General features: G+C 36.1%; 1 protein-coding gene across 2 annotated transcripts in view; it reads right to left on the reverse strand.

Moving 5' to 3' along the window:
- The window catches only part of LRRC7 (leucine rich repeat containing 7), a gene marked incomplete at its 3' end in the record, with an annotated part of 507551 nt that overhangs the window by 257900 nt on the left and 225109 nt on the right, over positions 1-24542 (reverse strand). For both annotated transcript variants that reach the window (XM_081225604.1, XM_081225603.1), the window contains exon 5: positions 20529-20607. In XM_081225604.1, the coding sequence (XP_081081730.1) occupies positions 20529-20607 (79 nt within the window). The remainder of the gene's footprint in view (positions 1-20528; positions 20608-24542) is intronic.

Consider the following 24542-nt stretch of genomic DNA (forward strand, 5'->3'; position numbering starts at 1 on the left):
AAGCATTTCTCCAAAGAAGATATACAGACTGCCAACAAACACATGAAAGATGCTTAACATCATTAATCATTAGAGAAATTCAAATCAAATCTACAATGAGATATCATCTCACACCAGTCAGAATGGCCATCATCAAGAAATCTAGAAACAATAAATGCTGGAGAGGGTGTGGAGAAAAGGGAACACTCTTGCACTGCTCTTGGGAATGTGAATTGGTACAGCCACTATGGAGGACAGTATGGAGGTTCCTTGAAAAACTAAAAATAGAACTACCATATGATACTGCAATCCCACTACTAGGCATATACCCTGAGAAAACCATAATTCAAAAAGAGTCATGTACCAAAATGTTCATTGCAACTCTATTCACAATAGCCCGGAGCTGGAAACAACCTAAGTGTCCATCATCGGATGAATGGATAAAGAAGAGGTGGCACATATATACAATGGAATATTACTCAGCCATAAAAAGAAATGAAACTGAGCTATTTGTAATGAGGTGGATAGACCTAGAGTCTGTCATACAGAGTGAAGTTAGTCAGAAAGAGAAAGACAAATACCGTATGCTAACACATATATATGGAATTTAAGAAAAAAAAATGTCATGAAGAACCTAGGGGTTAAACAGGAATAAAGACAGACCTACTTGAGAATGGACTTGAGGATATGGGGATGGGGAAGGGTAAGCTGTGACAAAACGAAAGAGAGGCATGGACATATATACAGTACCAAACGTAAGGTAGATAGATAGTGGGAAGCAGCCGCATAGCACAGGGAGAACAGCTCGGTACTTGGTGACTGCCTGGAGTGGTGGGATAGGGAGGGTGGGAGGGAGGGAGATGCAAGAGGGAAGGGATGTGGGAACAGATGTATATGTATGACTGATTCACTTTGTTATAAAGCAGAAACTAATAAAAATGAATAAATAAATAAATAAATAAATAAATAAATAAATAAATAAAGTTTACTTAAGTTATATTGCTGGTTACAAGAGATTAATGTCCCTATGAATGGGTCTCAGCTAATGACTAGCAGGAGTATAAATACCTCAGCTCCCTCACCCATTGTGCTTAACAACTCTGTGACATGTGTTTAAACTGTTTCCCAGAGTTTCCCAGAAAGATTAAGGTCTAGTGGTCCAGACTAGTAAATAGCTTGATAACGTATCCTTATCTGGTATTTTCTTGGATCATTTTCTAAATATATTGCTTGAATTATTTTCTCAACTTTTCTGCTGGGGAACCCAAACTAAACACAATTAATATTTGTATATCAATTTGGTAGGAATTCTTTATACACTCTTAAGACGTCGATCTTATATGGATTATTTTTGCTACAAATATCTTGGTTCAATTTGTATTTTGGAGTTGGATTGTTTGTATCTGGCTTCATAGAGGATGTTTCCATAAATTTGCTCCCAAAGGGAGGTAGGATTCATAAAAACAGAAAAGAAAGAGAGAGGAGGCAGGGGAGGAGTGAGTGGTTCTATAACATAGAGGTAATCATTCACCTGAGATGAGTGACAAAGAGAAGATGAGTTCTAGAGGGAATACCTTATGTACAAGAGTATTAGAAATTAAGATCTGAGAATATCAGTAGGGGACAGGATTTATAGAATACTTAATGCTTGATGCAAAGGTTTGAACTTTATCCTATAAGATTAAAAATAATTTATTGTAGATCTTTGTTTTTCTCTATTTTTTCCTTTCTATAACACATTAGAGCTCATATCCTGATAGTAAAATAGTTTTTATGATAATGGCACATATGTCCAATAGATTACAATTCAATTTAACTAGTATTTTACTTTGATGTCCTTTTGGTTTCTATAGTCATTTGAGAAAAGAAATCATTTATGACTTTTCAAAAAAGAAGATTAATATGTGTAAAATGAGAATGATAAAACTTTATCTAATAATTTATTTTAACATTGTAACTATTAATAAATAAAAATCCTTAAAAAATACTATTTTTCTAGTTATAGGGACAGTTTGAACTACTCAGCTTACCTTAGTCTATTTTTCCACACATGTCTGCACTAAAAGGTATTACATTGTACTACTTCTTTTGATAAAAAATATATTTCTTTATGCTGCTTCTCTGGCAAAGTTTATCATGTAAGAAAATCTGGCTCTTACTTAGAACACTTCTCTAAGGATTTAAGAATTGACTACACTGGGCAGATTCCAATCGCAAAATTGGACTGCCAAAAATAAGTTATATGAAAAAACCAGAATACAATGTAAGATAGTTTTTTTCAGTCTGCTTATAAACAAAGATGTGTTGACACTGTATATCAAATCTTTCTTTTCTAAAAATGTAGAATTAAAGGGTATATTTATACAGTATGTCTTGTTTAATAGCATGTATATTATTTATTTCAATTTACTTAAATAAGAATTTGTTGAATGGTTACTCTGCACTGAGATTCAAAATTAATGCTTTCTTCCTCACCTTCCCCACAGCATTATATTCATAGATTTAGCAAAATGCTTATAACAATTATATTTTATACAAGTTTTGGGAATTTTTTATTCCTGGAATAAATTATACATTCTTTGAGGACAAGGAATTTTTTTAATCTCTGCAATAATCTAGTATTGTATTTTGAAAACATATTTTTGAAAATATATATTCAGTAGGTCTGCTAAAAAGATATTCAACTTTATTCATTATTAATTTTATGGTATGATTTTGTAGCTTTAATAGTGACAGTGGTCCCACTTGTCAACATCACAACTTCCAGAGGAACATACAAGGACCTGCAAGGAAGAAGATATTCCTTAGCAAGCTAGATAAATTCAATGAAGATGAAAGTCATGGGCTGTCTTTATCCTCCTCCAAGATACTCAATGAAATCCAAGATTTTACACTAAGTAAGGGAACTCTAATGAAAGGTTTTCACATTCCTAAAGTAACTGGTGGTTTTCCACATTTGACTGATTTATTAAAAAATTCAAAGTATTTTTTAAAATATATACTGGTAAGTAATTCTCTCTCTGAGGAAACATTTTCATTTTATTAATGGCTGAAATTAAAAGTGGAGAAAAGGGAACACTCTTACACTGTTGGTGGGAATATAAATTGGTACAACCACTATGGAGAACAGTATGGAGGTTCCTTAAAAAACTAAAAATAGAACTACCAATGACCCAGCAATCCCACTACTGGGCATATACCCAGAGAAAACCAGAATTCAAAAAGATACATGCACCCCAATGTTCATTTCAGCACTATTTATGATAGCCAGTACATGGAAGCAACCTAAATGTCCATCAACAGAGGAATGGATAAAGAAGATGTGGTACATATATACAATGGAATATTACTCAGCCATAAAAAATAACAAAATAATGCCATGTGCAGCAACATGGATGGACCTAGAGATTGTCATACTGAGTAAAGTATGTCAGACACAGAAAGACAAATATCACATGATATTGCTTACATGTGGAAACTAAAGAAAATGGGTACAAATGGATTTATTTACAAAATGTAAGTAGAGTCACAGAGGTAGAAAACAAACTTATGGTTACCAGGGGATAAGGTGGGGGAGGGATAAATTGGGAGATTGGGATTGACATATATATACTACTAAATATAAAATAGCTAACTAATAAGAACCTGCTGTACAGCACAGGGAACTCTACTCAATACTCTGTAATGGCCAATATGGGAAAAGTATCTAAAAAAAAAAAAAGAGGGGATATATGTATATATATATAACTGATTCACTTTGCTGTACACCTGAAACTAACACAAACTGTAAATCAACTATATTCCAATAAAATTTTTTTAATTAGCGTATTCAAATTGCAATAAAGAAAGCCCACTAGAATCAGACACCTAAAATGTTTAGTGCTTGAGCACATGGGCATTGATGTCAGAAGACCTAAGTTTGAATCACAGTTCTTTCAATTATTTATCTCTGTGACTTTTACAGATCACTTAATCTTTGTAAGACTCAGTTTCCTTCTTTATGAAATGATCATACTAATATCCACTTCCAGAGTTGCTCCAATGAGTAAATGATTACCCACCCCATATTAAGAATACACTAAACTGGAGCAATTGTATTACTTTTCCTTGGTATTGTTTTTATTCTGATCTTTCAATATTAACTAGAATACTAATTTAAATAATTTTATCAGTGCTAATTTTATTGTTGGAATAGGCAGATTAAGATTGACTGCAGACATCCTTGTTTCAACATTTTTCTTTTCTAATTGCATTTACTTTAGAAGTTTAATCAAAACATATTACAGGCATTTGACGTCCATTAGAACAGTTAAACAAAATTAAAACACAGGTGTTATAAGTTTTGATTAAGGAGCCAATGTAAAATCTCCTACTCTAATTGGGAAGATATTTTACATTTAAACATTTTAATTTATAACCTTAGAGTTATAAAATTTACCTAACATTATCAGAGAACATTTAGAAAATAAAGAGAAAAAAATGTTGCTCATAATTCCACCTCCTTAACACAACTATTATTACCATTTCATGTATTTAATTTTGATCTAATTTCCAATTAATTATTTTAACATCATTGAAAACTTGTATCATGATTTCTCCCTTTACTTTGTAATTATCTTTCAATTTTGCTGTATAACCAGAGTGACTACATAATCTATCATTCAAACTAGGACACTTTGGAGTGTTAAAAAGGAACTATTATTAATCATGCCACATCAAGAGGTAAAAACTGGGATGACTTCAGCAAACAGAGACCTATGGTCACCCTATAAATAATCTTTATAACCATCCAGTAGATGTACCATAATTTATTAGCAATTTCCGTATTGTTGAGCATTAAGAATGTTCACATTTTTCAAATTGTATCTTTTAATTTAAACCAAAATCAAAATGTTTCTTGAGGATTTGTGAAATATAATAAAAGGAGCCCAGGAATTTAAATACTATCTTTATGCATTTCCATATGTAAAAAGTTACATAGGTAATATTTATCTACTTCATAATTGCCGTGAAGATGAAAATGAAATAATCTAAAAGCCTGAGACATTCTAGGTTCTCAATAAATATTGGTCCTTACATTCTCACTGAGAAGTTGTTATTTTCAATTTTATTGTAATAATTTTCACCAGTGACTTGGTTAAGGCAGTCAGACTATACTATAAAGTTCACATCTAAAACTAAAACTAGTACGCTAACACTTAAAACTATAATTTTCATATTCTAGGGTTTTCATGAATTAACTACTTTGTAGATTTCTTGTATCTAAGGAAATAAACAAAAGTTATAAAGAAAACTAAATGAAACCTAAGTCTATTTTTAATAGCGCAAATTGATAATCTCTGGTATGACTGATCAAGTAAAAAAAGAAAGAAGACAAAAATTATTGATACCTAAAAACCCTGCAGAAAGTAGGCATAGAGGGAACTTTCCTCAACATAATAAAGGCCATATATGACAAACCCACAGCCAGCATCGTCTTCAATGGTGAAAAACTGAAACCATTTCCACTAAGATCAGGAACAAGACAAGGTTGCCCACTCTCACCACTCTATTCAACGTAGTTTTGGAAGTTTTAGCCACAGCAATCAGAGAAGAAAAGGAAATAAAAGGAATCCAAATCGGAAAAGAAGAAGTAAAGCTGTCACCGTTTTCAGATGACATGATACTATACATAGAGAATCCTAAAGATGCTACCAGAAAACTAATAGAGCTAATCAATGAATTTGGTAAAGTAGCAGGATACAAAATTAATGCACAGACATCTCTGGCATTCCTATATACTAATGATGAAAAATCTGAAAGTGAAATCAAGAAAACACTCCCATTTACCACTGCAACAAAAAGAATAAAATATCTAGGAATAAACCTACCTAAGGAGACAAAAGACCTGTATGCAGAAAATTATAAGACACTGATGAAAGAAATTAAAGATGATACAAATAGATGGAGAGATGTACCATGTTCTTGGATTGGAAGAATCAACATTGTGAAAATGACTCTACTACCCAAAGCAATCTACAGATTGAATGCAATCCCTATCAAACTACCACTGGACTTTTTCACAGAGCTAGAGCAAAAAATTTCACAATTTGTATGGAAACACAAAAGACCCCGAATAGCCAAAGCAATCTTGAGAACGAAAAATGGAGCTGGAGGAATCAGGCTCCCTGACTTCAGACTATACTACAAAGCTACAGTAATCAAGACAGTATGGTACTGGCACAAAAACAGAAAGATAGATCAATGGAACAGGATAGAAAGCCCAGAGATAAACCCACGCACATATGGTCACCTTATCTTTGATAAAGGAGGCAGGAATGTACAGTGGAGAAAGGACAGTCTCTTCAATAAGTGGTGCTGGGAAAACTGGACAGGGACATGTAAAAGTATGAGATTAGATCATTCCCTAACACCATACACAAAAATAAGCTCAAAATGGATTAAAGACCTAAATGTAAGGCCAGAAACTATCAAACTCTTAGAGGAAAACATAGGCAGAACACTCTATGACATAAATCACAGCAAGATCCTTTTGGACCCACCTCCTAGAGAAATGGAAATAAAGACAAAAATAAACACATGGGACCTAATGAAACTTCAAAGCTTTTGCACAGCAAAGGAAACCATAAAGAAGACCAAAAGACAACCCTCAGAATGGGAGAAAATATTTGCAAATGAAGCAACTGACAAAGGATTAATCTCCAAAATTTATAAGCAGCTCAGGCAGCTCAATAACAAAAAAACAAACAACCCAATCCAAAAATGGGCAGAAGACCTAAATAGACATTTCTCCACAGAAGATATACAGACTGCCAACAAACACATGAAAGGATGCTCAACATCTTTACTCATCAGAGAAATGCAAATCAAAACTACAATGAGATATCATCTCACACCAGTCAGAATGGCCATCATCAAGAAATCTAGAAACAATAAATGCTGGAGAGGGTGTGGAGAAAAGGGAACACTCTTGCACTGCTGGTGGGAATGTGAATTGGTACAGCCACTATGGAGAACGGTATGGAGGTTCCTTAGAAAACTAAAAATAGAACTACCATATGACCCAGCAATCCCACTACTGGGCATATACCCTGAGAAAACCATAATTCAAAAAGAGACATGTACCAAAATGTTCATAGCAGCCCTATTTACAATAGCCCAGAGATGGAAACAACCTAAGTGTCCATCATCGGATGAATGGGTAAAGAAGATGTGGCACATATATACAATGGAATATTACTCAGCCATAAAAAGAAATGAAATTGAGCTATTTGTAATGAGGTGGATGGACCTAGAGTCTGTCATACAGAGTGAAGTAAGTCAGAAAGAGAAAGACAAATACTGTATGCTGACACATATATATGGAATTTAAGAAAAAAAAAATGTCATGAAGAACATAGGGGTAAGGCAGGAATAAAGACACAGACCTACTAGAGAATGGACTTGAGGATATGGGGAGGGGGAAGGGTAAGCTGTGACAAAGTGAAAGAGCGGCATGGACATATATACACTACCAAATGTAAGGTAGATAGCTAGTGGGAAGCAGCCGCATAGCACAGGGAGATCAGCTCGGTGCTTTGTGACCGCCTGGAGGGGTGGGATAGGGAGGGTGGGAAGGAGACGCAAAAGGGAGGGGATATGGGAACATATGTATATGTATAACTGATTTAATTTGTTATAAAGCAAAAAAGAAAAAAAAATTATTGATACCAGGAATGAAACAGGGAGCATCACTAGAGATATTATAGATATTAAAGGGCTAATAAAAAATTATGAAAAATGAGGTACCAATAAGTTTGAAAACATATGAAATGTACATATTCCTAAAAAACTCAAACTACCAGAAATCACTCAAGAAAAAATAGGCAACTTGAATAGTACTATACAGGAAAAAAATTTTCAGACTAATATTCCTCATGAATATAGATGGGAAAATCCTTACAAAATATTATCAAATCAGAGCCATTAATTTACAAAAAGTGTAATACTTCATGACCAGGTAGGGTTTATTTATATTATCATGTCAATAGATATTTTTTTAAGAAAAACTTTGACAAAATTCAACGTCTATTGACAGGAAAAATTCTCAGCAAAACAGATTTCAAAGATTTGGCAGAGAGCACTGGCACCATCTTCGCTGGAGTCCGGTGGGGATATGGTGTTTACACACAGGCCAGTTTACTGAGATGGGACTTTTATTTATTTTTATTTTAAAAATGTATTTTGTTGACTAAGTAGGAAGATGGCGGAAGAGTAAGACGCGGAGATCACCTTCCTCCCCACACATACATCAGAAATTCATCTACACGTGGAACAACTCCTACAGAACACCTACTGAACGCTGACAGAAGACCTCAGACCCCCCAAAAGGCAAGAAACTCCCCACATACCTGGGTAGGGAAAAAGAAAAAAGAATAAACAGAGACAAAAGGATAGGGACGGGACCTGCACCAGTGGGAGGGAGGCGTGAAGGAGGAAAGGTTTCCACACACTAGGAGCCCCTTCGCGGGCGGAGACTGCAGGTGGCGGAGGGGGAAAGCTTCGGAGTAGCGGAGGAGAGCACAGCAACAGGGGTGTGGAGGGCAAAGCGGAGAGATTCCGGCACAGAGGATCGGTGCCCTCAGGCACACACCAGCCCGAGAGGCTTGTCTGCTCGGCTGCCGGGGCGGGCGGGGCTGGGAGCTGAGGCTCGGGTATCGGCTTTCAGTCGGAGCGCAGGGAGAGGACTGGGGCTGGCGGCAGGAAGAGAGCCTGAAGGGGTTAGTGCACCACGGCTAGCCCGGAGGGAGTCCGGGGAAAGGGTCTGGAGCTGCCGAAGAGGCAAGAGGCTTTTTCTTCCCTTTTGTTTCCTGGTGCGCGAGGAGAGGGCATTAAGAGGGCTGCTTTGGGAAGCGCCGGAGACGGGCGCGAGCCGCGGCTAAAGGCGCGGACCCCGGAGATGGGCGTGGGACGCTGGGGCTGCTGCTGCTGCCGCCGCAGCGGGGCCTGTGTACGAGCGCGGGTCACTGTCCGCCCCGCCTTCCGGGGGGCCTGTGCACCCCGCCACTGCCGGGGTCCCGGAACCCGGGGACGGCTTTCCCGGGAAAGCGCACGGAGCGCCTCGGTCTGGTGCAACGTCACGCCGGCCTCTGCCACCGCAGGCCCGCCCACACTGTGCGCCCCTCCCTCCCCTCTGCCTGAGTGAGCCAGAGCCCCCGAATCAGCGGTTCCTTTAAACCCGTCCTGTCTGAGCGAAGAACGGACGCCCTCCGGCGACCTACGGGCAGAGGCGGGGCCAAGTCCAAGGCTGAGACCCGGGAGCTGTGAGAGCAGAGAAGAGACAGGGAAATCTCTCTGTGCAGCCTCGGAGGCAGCGGATTAAAGCTCCACGGTCCACTAGATATGCCCTGCGTTTGTGGAGTGCATGAATGGACAGCGAATCATCCCAAATTGAGGAAGTGGACTTTGAGGACAAGATTTAAGACTTTCCCCCCTTTTCCTCTTTTTACAACGAATTATCCCAAATTAAGGAGGTGGACTTAGAGAGCAAGATTTCAGACTTCTCGCCCTTTTCCTCTTTTTACAACGAAGTATCCCAAATTGAGGAGGTGGACTTGGAGAGCAAGATTTTTTATTTTTCCCCCTGCTCTCTTTTTGTGAATGTGTATGTGTATTCTTCTGTGTAAGATTCTCTCTGTATAGCTTTGCTTCCACCATATGTCCCAGGGTTCTATCTGTCCGTTTTTTTTTTCAATAATTACTTTTTAATTTTAATAACGCTACTATATTCCATACTTTATTCTATCTTACTTTACCTGCTCTTTCTTTTTTTCCTACCTTCCCTTCCTCCCTCCCTCCGCCCCTCCTTTCCTTCTTTTTCTTTCTTTCCTTCCTCCCTCCCTCCCTCCCTTCTTCCTTTCACTCTTTCTTTTTCTTTCCTTCCTCCCTCCCTCCCTCCCTCCTGTCTTTCTTTCCTTCCTCCTTCACTCCCACGCCTCTTTCTTTCACTTTCTTTTTCTTTCCTTCTTCCCTCCTGTCTTTCTTTCCTTCTTTCTTTGCTTCCTCCCTCCTTCCATTCACTATTCCTTTTTCTTTCATTCCTCCCTCTCTCCCTCCCTCCTTTCTTTCTTTCTTTCTTTCCATCCTTCCTCCCTCCCTCCCTCCTTTCTCTCTTCCTTCCTTCCTTCCTTCCTTTCCTTCTTCCTTTCTTTCTCTCTCTCTTTCTTCTACTAATTCTTTCTTTCTACTTTTTCTCCCTTTTATTCTGAGCTAGGTAGATGAAAGGATCTTGGTGCTGCAGCCAGGAGTCAGTGCTGTGCCTCTGAAGTAGGAAAGCCAACTTCAGGACACGGGTCCACAAGAGAACTCCCAGCTCCACATAATATCAAGCAGCGAAAATCTCCCAGAGATCTCCATCTCAACACCAGCACCCAGCTTCACTCAACGACCAGCAAACTACAGTGCTGGTCACCCTATGCCAAGCAACTAGCAAGGCAGGAACACAACCCCACCCATTAACAGAGAGGCTGCCTAAAAACATAATAAGGCCACAGGCACCCCAAAACACACCACCAGACGTGGGCTTGTCCACCAGAAAGACAAGATTGAGCCTCAACCACCAGAACACAGGAACTAGTCCCCCCCACCGGGAAGCCTACACAACCTACTGAAACAACTTTAGCCACTGGGGACAGACACCAAAAACAACGGGAACTACGAATCTGCAAAAAGGAGACCCAAAACACAGTAACATAAGCAAAATCAGAAGACAGAAAAACACACAGCAGGTGAGGGAGCAAGATAAAAACCTACCAGACATAACAAATGAAGAGGTAATAGGCAGTCTACCTGAAAAAGAATTCAGAATAATGATAGTAAAGATGATCCAAGATTCTATTTCCAAGATCCAAAATCTTGGAAATAGAAGACACAAAATGCAAGAAATAGTTAACAAGGACCTAGAAGGACTAAAGATGAATCAAGCGTCGATTAAAAACACAATAAATGAAATGAAAAAATACTCTAGATGGGATCAATAGCAGAATAACTGAGGCAGAAGAACAGATAAGTGAGGTGGAAGATAAAATAGTGGAAATAACTGATGCAGAGCAAAATAAAGAAAGCAGAATGAAAAGAACAGAGGACAGTCTCAGAGACCATTGGGACAACATTAAATGCACAAACATTCGATTTATAGGGGTTCCAGAAGAAGAAGAGAAAAAGAAAGGGACTGAGAAAATATTTGAAGAGATTATAGTTGAAAACATCCCTAATATGGGAAAGGAAATAGTTAATCAAGTCCAGGAGGCACAGAGAGTCCCATACAGAATAAATCCAAGGAGAAATACACCAGGACACATATTAATCAAACTGTCAAAAATTAAAAACAAAGAAATCATATTAAAAGTAGCAAGGGAAAAACAACAAATAACACACAAGGGAATCCCCATCAGGTTAACAGCTGATCTCTCAGCAGAAACTCTACAAGCCAGAAGGGAGTGGCAGGACATAATTAAAGTAATGAAGGAGAGAAACCTGCACCCAAGATTACTCTACCCAGCAAGGATCTCATTCAGATTTGATGGAGAAATTAAAACCTTTACAGACAAGCAAAAGCTGAGAGAGTTCAGCACCACCAAACCAGCTTTACAACAAATGCTAAAGGAACTTCTCTAGGCAAGAAACACAACAGAAGGAATATACCTACAATAATGAACCCAAAACAATTAAGGAAATGGGAATAGGAACATACATATCAATAATTACCTTAAATGTAAATGGACTAAATGCTCCGACCAAAAGACACAGAATGGCTGAATGGATACAGAAACAAGACCCATATATATGCTGTCTACAAGAGACCCACTTCAGACCTAGAGACACATACAGATTGAAAGTAAGGGGATGGAAAAAGATATTCCATGCAAATGGATATCAAAAGAAAGCTGGAGTAGCAATTCTCATATCAGACAAAATAGACTTTAAAATAAAGACTATTAGAAGAGACAAAGAAGGACACTACATAATGATAAAGGGATCGATCCAAGAAAAAGATATAACAATTGTAAATATTTATGCACCCAACATAGGAGCACCTCAATACATAAGGCAAATACTAACAGCCATAAAAGGGGAAATAGACAGTAACACACTCATAGTAGGGGACTTTAACACCCCACTTTCACCAATGGACAGATCATCCAAAATGAAAATAAATAAGGAAACACAAGCTTTAAATGATACATTAAACAAGATGGACTTAATTAATATTTATAGGACATTCCATCCAAAAACAACAGAATACACATTTTTCTCAAGTGGTCATGGAACATTCTCCAGGATAGATCATAACTTGGGTCACAAATCAAGCCTTGGTAAATTCAAGAAAATTGAAATTGTATCAAGTATCTTTTCCGACCACAATGCTATGAGACTAGACATCAATTACAGGAAAAGATCTGTAAAAATTACAAACACATGGAGGCTAAACAATACACTACTCAATAAAGAAGTGATCACTGAAGAAATCAAAGAGGAAATAAAAAAATACCTAGAAACAAATGACAATAGAGACACGACGATCCACAACCTATGGGACGCAGCAAAAGCAGTTCTAAGGGGGAAGTTTATAGCAATACAATCCCACCTTAAGAAACAGAAAACATCTCGAGGAAACAACCTGACCATGCACCTAAAGCAATTAGAGAAAGAAGAACAAAAAACCCCCAAAGTTAGCAGAAGGAAAGAAATCATAAAGATCACATCAGAAATAAATGAAAAAGAAATGAAGGAAACGATAACAAAGATCAATAAAACTAAAAGCTGGTTCTTTGAGAAGATAAACAAAATAGACAAACCATTAGCCAGACTCATCAAGAAAAAAAGGGAGAAGACTCAAATCAATAGAATTAGAAATGAAAAAGGAGAAGTAACAACTGACACTGCAGAAATACAAAAGATCATGAGAGATTACTACAAGCAACTCTATGCCAATAAAATGGACAACCTGGAAGAAATGGACAAATTCTTAGAAATGCACAACCTGCCAAGACTGAATCAGGAAGAAATAGAAAATATGAATAGACCAATCAGAAGCACTGAAATTGAAACTGTGATTAAAAATCTTCCAACAAACAAAAGCCCAGGACCAGATGGCTTCACAGGCGAATTCGATCAAACAATTAGAGAAGAGCTAACATCCATCCTTCTCAAACTCTTCCAAACAATATCAGAGGAAGGAACACTCCCAAACTCATTCTACGAGGCCACCATCACCTTGATACGAAAACCAGGCAAGGATGTCACAAAGAAAGAAAACTACAGGCCAATATCACTGATGAACATAGATGCAAATATCCTCAACAAAATACTATCAAACAGAATCCTACAGCACATTAAAAGGATCATACACCATGATCAAGTGGGGTTTATTCCAGGAATGCAAGGATTCTTCAATATACCCAAATCAATCAATGTGATACACCATATTAACAAGTTGAAAGAGAAAAACCATATGATCATCTCAATAGATGCAGAGAAAGCTTTTGACAAAATTCAATACACATTTATGATAAAAACCCTGAAGAAAGTAGGCATAGAGGGAACTTTCCTCAACATAATAAAGGCCATATATGACAAACCCACAGCCAACATTGTCCTCAATGGTGAAAAACTGAAACCATTTCCACTAAGATCAGGAACAAGACAAGGCTGCCCACTCTCACCACTCTTATTCAACCTAGTTTTGGAAGTTTTAGCCACAGCAATCAGAGAAGAAAAGGAAATAAATGGAATCCAAATTGGAAAAGAAGAAGTAAAGCTGTCACTGTTTGCAGATGACATGATACTATACATAGAGAATCCTAAAGATGCTACCAGAAAACTACTAGAGCTAATCAATGAATTTGGTAAAGTAGCAGGATACAAAATTAATGCACAGACATCTCTGGCATTCCTGTACACTAATGATGAAAATTCTGAAAATGAAATCAAGAAAACACTCCCATTTACCATTGCAACAAAAAGAATAAAATATCTAGGAATAAACCTACCTAAGGAGACAAAAGACCTGTATGCAGAAAATTATAAGACACTGATGAAAGAAATTAAAGATGATACAAATAGATGGAGAGATATACCATGCTCCTGGATTGGAAGAATCAATATTGTGAAAATGACTCTACTACCCAAAGCAATCTACAGATTCAATGCAATCCCTATCAAACTACCACTGGCATTTTTCACAGAAGTAGAACAAAAAATTTTAAAATTTGTTTGGAAAAACAAAAGACCCCGAATAGCCAAAGCAATGTTGAGAACGAAAAACGGAGCTGGAGGGATCAGGCTCCCTGACTTCAGACTATACTACAAAGCTACAGTAATCAAGACAGTGTGGTACTGGCACAAAAACAGAAAGATAGATCAATGGAACAGGATAGAACGCCCAGAGATAAACTCACGCACATATGGTCACCTTATCTTTGATAAAGGAGGCAGGAATGTACAGTGGAGAAAGGACAGCCTCTTCAATAAGTGGTGCTGGGAAAACTGGACAGGGACATGTAAAAGTATGAGATTAGATCATTCCCTAACACCATACACAAAAATAAGCTCAAAATGGATTAAAGACCTAAATGTAAGGCCAGAAACTATCAAACTCTTAGAGGAAAACATAGGCAGAACACTCTATGACATAAATCACAGCAAGATCCTTTTGGACCCACCTCCTAGAGAAATGGAAATAAAAACAAAGATAAACACATGGGATCTAATGAAACTTCAAAGCTTTTGCACAGCAAAGGAAACCATAAAGAAGACCAAAAGATAACCCTCAGAATGGGAGAAAATATTTGCAAATGAAGCAACTGACAAAGGATTAATCTCCAAAATTTATAAACAGCTCATGCAGCTCAATAGCAAAAAAAAAAACAACCCAATCCAAAAATGGGCAGAAGACTTAAATAGGCATTTCTCCAAAGAAGATATACAGACTGCCAACAAACACATGAAAGAATGCTCAACATCATTAATCATTAGAGAAATGCAAATCAAAACTACAATGAGATATCATCTCACACCAGTCAGAATGGCCATCATCAAGAAATCTAGAAACAATAAATGCTGGAGAGGGTGTGGAGAACAGGGAATACTCTTGCACTGCTGGTGAGAATGTGAATTGGTACAGCCACTATGGAGAACAGTATGGAGGTTCCTTAAAAAACTACAAATAGAACTACCATATGACCCAGCAATCCCACTACTAGGCATATACCCTGAGAAAACCATAATTCAAAGAGAGACATGTACCAAAATATTCATTGCAGCTCTATTCACAATAGCCTGGAGCTGGAAACAACCTAAGTGTCCATCATCGGATGAATGGATAAAGAAGAGGTGGCACATATATACAATGGAATATTACTCAGCCATATAAAGAAATGAAACTGAGCTATTTGTAATGAGGTGGATAGACCTAGAGTCTGTCATACAGAGTGAAGTTAGTCAGAAAGAGAAAGACAAATACCGTATGCTAACACATATATATGGAATTTAAGAAAAAAAAATGTCATGAAGAACCTAGGGGTAAAACAGGAATAAAGACACCGACCTACTTGAGAATGGACTTGAGGATATGGGGAGGGGGAAGGGTAAGCTGTGACAAAATGAAAGAGAGGCATGGACATATATACACTACCAAACGTAATGTAGATAGTGGGAAGCAGCCGCAGAGCACAGGGAGATCAGCTCGGTGCTTTGTGACTGCCTGGAGGTGTGGGATGGGGAGGTTGGGAGGGAGGGAGATGCATGAGGGAAGGGATGTGGGAACAGATGTATATGTATGACTGATTCACTTTGTTATAATGCAGAAACTAATAAAAAATAAAAAAAATTAAAAAAAATAAACTATGGAAATCAGGAATAAAAAAATAAATGAAAATGTATTTTCTTGAAGTATAGTTAAAAAAAAAAAAAGATTTGGCAGATTCTAAGGCACACCACATAATCTTCGTTTTCAGAAGTTCATGCCCTGGTAAAATCTTCTCTTCTTGAGTACTGGTAGGACTTGTGACTTGCTTCTAATCAATGGAATGTGTCAAATAGGATATGATGTCATTCTCATAACTATATTACATTATATGACTCCATCTTGCTGCGATACTGACTCTACTCTGCTGTTGGCCTTGAAGAAACAAGATGATATGTTGTGAACTGTCTATGGAGAGAGTCACCTGGCTGGGAACTGCATCACCCTTTAGGAGGCCAAAGTGGCCTCTAGCTGTCAACCAGCAAAATACTGGGGCTCACAGGTTTATAACAGCAAGAAAATGAATTCTGCCAATAACCTGAATGAGCTTGAAAATGTATTTCTCTCCAGTTGAGCCTCCTGATGAGACTGCAGTTTGACTGATCCCTTAATGGTAGCCTGGTGAAACTCTCAAACAGGGAACCCAGCTAGAGCATGTCCAGATTTCTGAGCCACAGAAACTTAGAGATAGTAAATATGTGTTGTTTTAAGCCACAAAGTATGCGGTAATTTCTTGCACAGCATTATAAAACTAACACAGATTTTGGTATCTGGTATTGGGATTCTGCTGTAATAAATTCCTAAAAAATGTGGAGTGGCTTTGGAACCAGGAAGTGGTCAGAGATTGCATGACTGTTGAAGAGCATCATAGAGAAAGCCTTCATTTTCTTGAAAAGTTTGAAAGTAGAAATCTAAACTTTGACAGCCCTTCTGGTAAAAGCTCAAAAGGAAGTGAGAAATATATTATTTTAAATTCCCTCAGCCTGATAAAGGGAATGTATTAAAAAAAATAAGTAACAATCATATATAATGGTGAAAGTCTGAATGCTTTCTCCCTAAGATTGGGAACAAGGCAATAATATCTGTTTTTACCTCTTCTATTCAACATTATACAGGAGGTCCTAACCAGGACAATAAGGCTAAATAAATAAATAAAAGAAGTACAGATTGAAAAGGATGAAATAAAACTGTCTTTATTCACAGGTAACATGATAGTCTACACAGAAAATCATATCCTTTCCCCCACAAAGCTACAAAGTATTTACTAGTACTCTTAAGTGAATCTAATAAAGTTGCAGGATATAAGGTCAATATACAACAATCAATTATATTTCTATGAGAGAAAAATTATTTGTAATTGTCCCCAAAGCATGAAGTACTTGAAATAAGATGAACAAAACTTGTACAATATTTGTAAACTTAAATCTACAAAACATTGATAAAAATTTTTAAAAGATCATATAAGTATAGAGATATATTATGTTCAGAAAAAGGAATACTCAATATTTTTGACATGTCAATTCTGCCCAAATTGATCTACAGATTCAATAAATCCTTATCAAAATTCCATATTTTTTGGCAAGCTGATTATAAAAATTATATGGAAAAGCAAAGGGCATAGAAGACCCCAAATAATTTTGGTAAAGAACAAAGTTGAAGGACTCACATTCCCTGACTGTGTGAATTACTACAAAGTTACAGTAATTAAGATAGTATAAAACTGGTGTTAGGAGAGGCATATAGATTAACATAAAAAATAGAGAATTCAGAAATGGATCCAAACACATATGATCAATTCATTTACAAAACAGATACTCAGATAATTTTAGTAAAGAAATCTATATGCAATAAATAAATAAAAAAAAGAACCACAACCTTCACACCTTACATTATATATTTCCAAAAATCAACTTTAAATGGATCATAGACCTAAATGTAAAACCAAAACCACAAAAGTTCCAGAGGAAAGCATAAGGGAAAATCTTTATGACTATAAATTTAGTAATGATCTAGACAGGGACAAGAAGAATAAACCATAAAAAAATTATAAATAGGGCTTCATGAAAATGAAAATCTTTTTATATTTGAAAGTCACTATTTAGGAAGTGAAAAGATAAGTCATAAGAGCAAACAAATATCTGATTTTTAGCCAGAATTTATAAAGAATTCTTATAATTCAATAATAAAAATACAAGTCAATAAATATGAACCAAAAATCTGAACTTTTAACAAAGAAGCAATACAGATTGTAAATAAATACAAGGAAAGATGCTAATTTGACATTTAAACTATAAATTAAAACTACAGTGAGATATGACAATGAGATACTATATCTACTAGACTGGCTAAAATAGAAAAAAAACCTGACAGTACCAAATTCTGACAATAATGAGGAACAATGGAAACTCAGATTGCTGGTTGGAATGCACAATGAAAGAGTTATTTTGGAAAACAGTTTGGAAATTTCTTATAAGGTTATGCATACATGTACCATACTACAGAGGAAACTAATCCTAGGTGTTTACCCAACAGAAGTGAAAACAGATGCTTACACAAACACCTGTACAGAAAGGTTTATACCCACTTTATTCATAATAGCCCCAAACTGGAAATAACTTAAAAGTCTATCAACTGAGGAATAGATAAACAAATTGTGTTATATTCATACAATGGAATTCTACCTAGAAATAAATGGTAATGTAGTACCAATTCATGAAATGGCAGGAATCAATCTCAAAATCACTGTGTTAAGAAAAAAAAACACAAAGTATGACACCATTTATATGATATTTTGGAAAAGGCAAAACCATGGGGACAGAAATCAGATCAATGGATGACTGGGCTGAGGGAAATTTTGGGGATGAAGGAAATAGTCTATATCTTGATGATTATGGTGATTCCATAACTATATACATTTGTCAAAATTCACTGAGCCATACGCCTAAAAGAGTGAATTTTACTGTATGTGAATTATTGGGTTGGCCAAAAAGTTCATTTGGGTTTTTGTATACATCTTAGGGAAAAACCCAAATGAACTTTTTGGCCAACCCAATATATCTTTAAAAAACCCAACCCTGACTTTAAAATTGATATACTATTTAAATTGACTTTTTTTTGAGTAATTTTTTAATGAATTCCCAAACTTGCTTTTAGTGTTAGACACTTTTTGATGAAACCAGTTATATTCATTTATCTTTTAAAAAGTTAAATATATGAAAGGAATTCAGAGGCATAGCCAATAAAACTATAGATTTTAAGCTTTTTAAATATGTAATTTATCATCTGACTTCCACGCTCAAAGACCTGACCACGATTCCTAAGTACAATGAGCTATTAGAATGAAAGAGATAGAAATCAAAATATTTCATCATCTGCCCTGGATTATGACTTAAGTCAAGGACATGTCTATAGTCCTGTTGTGAGGTTAGCAATATTTATTTCTTTTATGAGAAAGTTGCATTTTTGTCTAAGTATTTTGGAGAATACTTTTCACCTTTTTTTTCCCCTCATCATATTCTACATTTGAGGTAGAATATGGTTTATTCAAACATAGTTTATTCCTTGATGTTCCACACTTTCTATGAAAGGCCTCAAATTATTTCACAAACCATTCACTGTAAAGAGCATCATCTAAACTTCTACCTCATTCTTTTACATTCTATTTCATTTCTAGTTTCACCTACATCCTCTTCTCATGATCCATAGAGAAACCATCCTCACTACTCCCTCTCCTCAACCCTATTGGTGAAAATTTTCCCTTTAAATTCCCTTTGATGAACTTCCTTTTGTCTTCTTCTGGAAACACTAGATTCATTCAATGCCTTTCCTATGAACTTCAGTTTCTCCCAGTCTCCCCATCTTCATGTGGACAAAAGACTGAGGGATTTTGCTCAAATCCTGTCAGTTTTTGTATTATTAAAATGCCAGTCTTACTTTGCAACTCATTATCTCATTACCACTGATTAATTTCATCCACTTCCAAATATTACTACAACTTTCAATAGACTTTCTAGATTTTACATCCACTTCCATAGATAAGCGACTTTAACATTCAGGTCCAGGGCTTACCCAATCCATTCACTTCATGGTTTCTTGACCTATTTGATTCCACAATATACCCTATCACTATGGCATATCGTAATTTGAAACATGGTCACATGCTGGGTTTCACTTTCCCTTGGCATTTCTCTACTAACAGATCATGACACACAAATAACATATTTCTGATCACAGTATTTTTACCATCCATGTCTTCCATTAGGCTATCCTCACAAAATTGTCTTTTTGCTCTTCCTGTGATATCTGGTACCTAAATACAGTACTCCCTTTTTCTGATCATACTTAATTCATTTTCCACCTTGAATCACATGACAGCTATTTGCATGCGCCTTATACACTTGCACTCTCTTGAACTTTCATCAGAACCTTGATGTTAATTTTCCAGCATGACCATAACTAATAACTGTTTTCTTAGTTTTGGCGCTCTTCCATGGAATGTTGCTTGAGAACCACAAAAAATGATGACATGGTTTCCTTCAAAGTAATGCCATCTTGTGTCAATTAGGCCTTCATTGTTACTCAGCAATGCTTTTACTCATCTTTTATTGAACTATCCTGATTTGATTATTCCTTTCCCATCATTCTATTAAACTGAATTTTAAATACAGCATTTAAAATTCATTTACTATGCGAGTTTCCTTTATCTTGGTACATTATTATCCAATGGAAATATAAAGATAAATAAAATGTAATCACTCATACTCACTTAGAAATTGGATTGACACTGGCTTCAATAATTGTTAAACACTTACAGCACTTTATGTTTTCTGGAAATTCTTGTACACCTAAAATTAAGAAAATAGTACATAAAACATACTAAACAATAGTTTTAAGATTAAGAATAATTAATTAAATACACAGTGTAAACACCATATGGGTAATCACATGTAAGAATAATAACTTATTAATATTATACATTAGTGTTATATAATATACATACATTTTAAAAATAAAGTATGAGTGTTAAATAATATTTTATGATAGTAATAATTGGAAATTAGATATAAAATTGAGAACAACTTAGCATAGGATATACCTTGGCTGTTTACTAATCTAAAGCAATAAAAATAGTTGGGATTATTTAGTTATTATAATGCTGCTCAAAAGAAAGGGGAAATCAGCAGATATAAGAAAACAGAAAATGAAATCTTTACTCCCTTCATTTTGTAAGATTGAGAAGATTGAACATGTACAATGTAAAGATACCTAAGGAGAATTCACAAAACTGATAGATATTCCCAAACTATTAAGAAGCTCTAATAAATTTTGTGCACCTCTTTCTTGTTGGCACAGAGTGCAGCTCTACATCTGCCTGAAAGGGTGGCAAGGTGAGCAACCCTTCCTGGGGTCCTCTCTGGAGTCTCTGAGGTACCCAGCCTGGCTGACTGCCCTTGTAGAACTGCTCATCTGCTGTCACAGCTGTGCTGTTGGCTATGTGACAGAAAAACACAAGTTTTTCTTACTGGAAATCAGTAAACCAAAACCCAATCCATAAATTAGGATTTTATTCAGAGGAATAAAAGATGTGGAGGATGCTTCAATCAGTTGATACAAATGAATTAAATATGTAGTTGACCCTCCATATCCACGAGTTCCACATCCACAGATTCAACAAAGCGCAGGTAGAAAATATTAAAAAAACAAAAACAAAACTCAGAAAGTTCCAGAAAGCAAAATTTGCTTGAATTAAATTTGCTACACATTGGCAACTATAAACATAGCATTTGCATTTCATTAAGTATTATAAATAATCTAGAGGTGATTTAAAGTATACAGGTGGATGTGCATAGGTTATATGTAAATACTATGCCATTTTATATAAGAGACTTGAGCACCTGTGGATTTTGGTATCTGCAGGGAACCAACCAATTTTGGTATTTTCTGGAACCAATCTCCCACAGATACTGAGGGATGATTGAAATAAGCCCTACAAAAATTAGAAGGGAAAACAGCTATATGAAGCCATTCCTATATCCCTGCAGTACTGCTTGCTCTCAATTTTTGAAACTATTGTTAAGCGTTTAAAAAAATGTCTATGAAGTACTAGTCCTGCCAAGTACTTCGTATATTACAGAAGGATAAGGAACACTTTGTGGTAGGATTTAGTTGAACTTTTTGATGATAGATAATCAAGAAAAAAAAAAACCTCCACCTTCCTAGATTCTGTTGACCTAGACCACCATGTCCACAGGGTTTCAAGGTCCAGAGAAGCAGCAGGAGGAGAGCCAAACCAAACAACTCATTTACCAATGCAAAGTGAGGGTATGAAAGATGGTGTGAAGGCATTTCTCATGCCACTTCTCTCTATGTGAAGATTCACCAGAAACTGTGCTGTCCTAAAATTATTGCTGAAGGATTTTGCCTTCTTAATAAAAACCCAAGGAAGTTTAGGAGCACCATTACATATGAATTGAATGAGAAAAGCAATTACCTTTTTTGGAAAGGTCATAACACCTAGAGTTGTCATTAACTAGAGGTTAACAAAATGTCACAGAAGTCAATAACTTAACGCTTAGCTATCCCCAACTTTTCCCCTGAGCATTCATAGTCACTTTGGATATCTGCAACCAACAGGAGTATAAGGCTTTTTCTTTTCTTCCTTTAGCTTTTTCTGCCCAGTTACCAATCTGGGCTCATTACAAGCCAGTATGCCTGATGCCTTATCTCCACAGGTGCCTGCCTTAGGATGATATTTCCTGAAATTATGTGTAAACCAAGACATGGAAGTAGAAGCAAATTAAAGTATGATTTTAAAGAAAAGACTGTAGTGTATCTCTTTATCTTCTGCTGAAAATGGAATTCCCTGCTGTGGTGAAAATGCTACCACATTATTTGTTTTAAAAAAAACTCATATTATGTTGTTTACAGTTAAACTTAAAATTGTTCAGAGCAGAGTCCATTGGATTAAAATGGAATTTCAACGTTATAATTTACTGTTTGGGTAACCCTAGGCAAGTCATTTAAATGTTCAATGTCTTAGTTTCCTACTCTGAAATATGATTATTATATGAATGGTTTCATCAAAGAGTTGCAGAGAGGATGGAGGGAGATAAAGAAAGTAAAGTAATTGGCACAAAGTGCTGAATATCTGTTATATATAATTATTAGAAACAAATAGAAGCAGAGGGTGTCCGTCAACAAAGGAACCAACAATCATGTCGAGATGAGCTGGCTAGTATAAACTTGTAAAATTTATCTACCCAAGAGAACAGCAAAGAGGTAGGAATTAGTGTGCTGAAAGAACATCTCAGTATCTTATCAATATAATAGCTGCAATAAATGCTCTTGCAGATGGGAAGTAAATAATAAACATATATTTATAAATAAATATTTGTATGTTATAATGTAAATATATAAACATATATAACTAGTCTATGCTGAGCAATATTTTTGTATGTTTGTAGAGGTTTTTATAGCTGCTTAATTTGCTTATGAAAGTCAGAACACATTTGGAAAAATAGGTTGTCAGGGGAACTTTACCATATATACTAATATATGGACCTTAGACTTTAGGAAAAGTTCTTAGAGCATATCTTTAACTTATAGTTCAGTCTAAACATGGAGAGGTACTAAAGCACAGTAGTTAAAAGCATGGGTTGGAAGGATAACCTAATCTCAGTATTGTCACTTAGCTAGCTATGTAATCTTAGTCAGACATTTTAATATTTGAACGTCACTTTCTCATTTCTTGCCTAATTCAAAGGGCTGTTCCGATTATTAGATAGCATGTTGTAAAACACTTAGTATCATGTCAGCCACTTAATAAGTATCTAATAAACGAGATAAAATTCATGTATTAATAAGAGGAAAGTTAACTTACACTTCTTTATGCCACTGTGTAAAATAATTTAATTCTCTTAATAATCCTATGAGGAAGATATATTAGGCAATATTATTTTCATTTTATGGATGAAGAATCATGCATTCACAAAGATTAGGTGACTTATTTAAATACCTAATGGATGTGTATAGATGGGAACGAATATAGGTGGGATTTATTTAATTTTTTTAACACCATGTCTATTGTTCCTCTTTATTACATTACTTTATTACATTACTTATTAAAATTGTTTACTGTTCCTCTTTATTACGTTACTATATTAAAAATGTAGAGCCCACTTTTTTTTAAGCGTCTTGCTTCTTTTCCTTTTTTTTTTTAAATTTATTTTTGGCCTTGCCAACCGGCTCGCAGGATCTTAGTTCCTGGACCAGGGATCAAACCCACACCCTCGGCAGTGAAAGCGCGGAGCCCAACCACTGGACCACCAAGGAATTCCCCACAGAGCTCACATTTTTATTAACCGATTTTTGAGATTGGTCTGTCTGGTCCTCTGAAACACAGTGTGTTTGATTTTTAAAAAGGTTATAAATACATATATTTATACACATATATATTGATATAATATATATAAATATACACACACTATTCAATTCTAAAAAAGTTCATACACTTTTTTTTTTTTTTTTTGGCGGTACACAGGCCTCTCACTTTTGTGGCCTCTCCCATTGTGAAGCACAAGCTCCGGACGTGCAGGGTAAGCAGCCATGGTTCACGGGCCCAGCCACTCCGCGACATGTGGGATCTTTCCACACCGGGGCACAAACCCACATCCCCTGCATCGGCAGGCGGATTCTCAACCACTGTGCCACCAGGGAAGCCCCACACACACAATTTTTAAGATTAACTTTGTTTTGATTTTCAAATTATGCATCCAGAAAT

Source organism: Mesoplodon bidens (genome assembly GCF_964165515.1).
Source record: "Mesoplodon bidens genome assembly, chromosome: 2".
In the NCBI taxonomy this organism is placed as follows: domain Eukaryota; kingdom Metazoa; phylum Chordata; class Mammalia; order Artiodactyla; family Ziphiidae; genus Mesoplodon; species Mesoplodon bidens.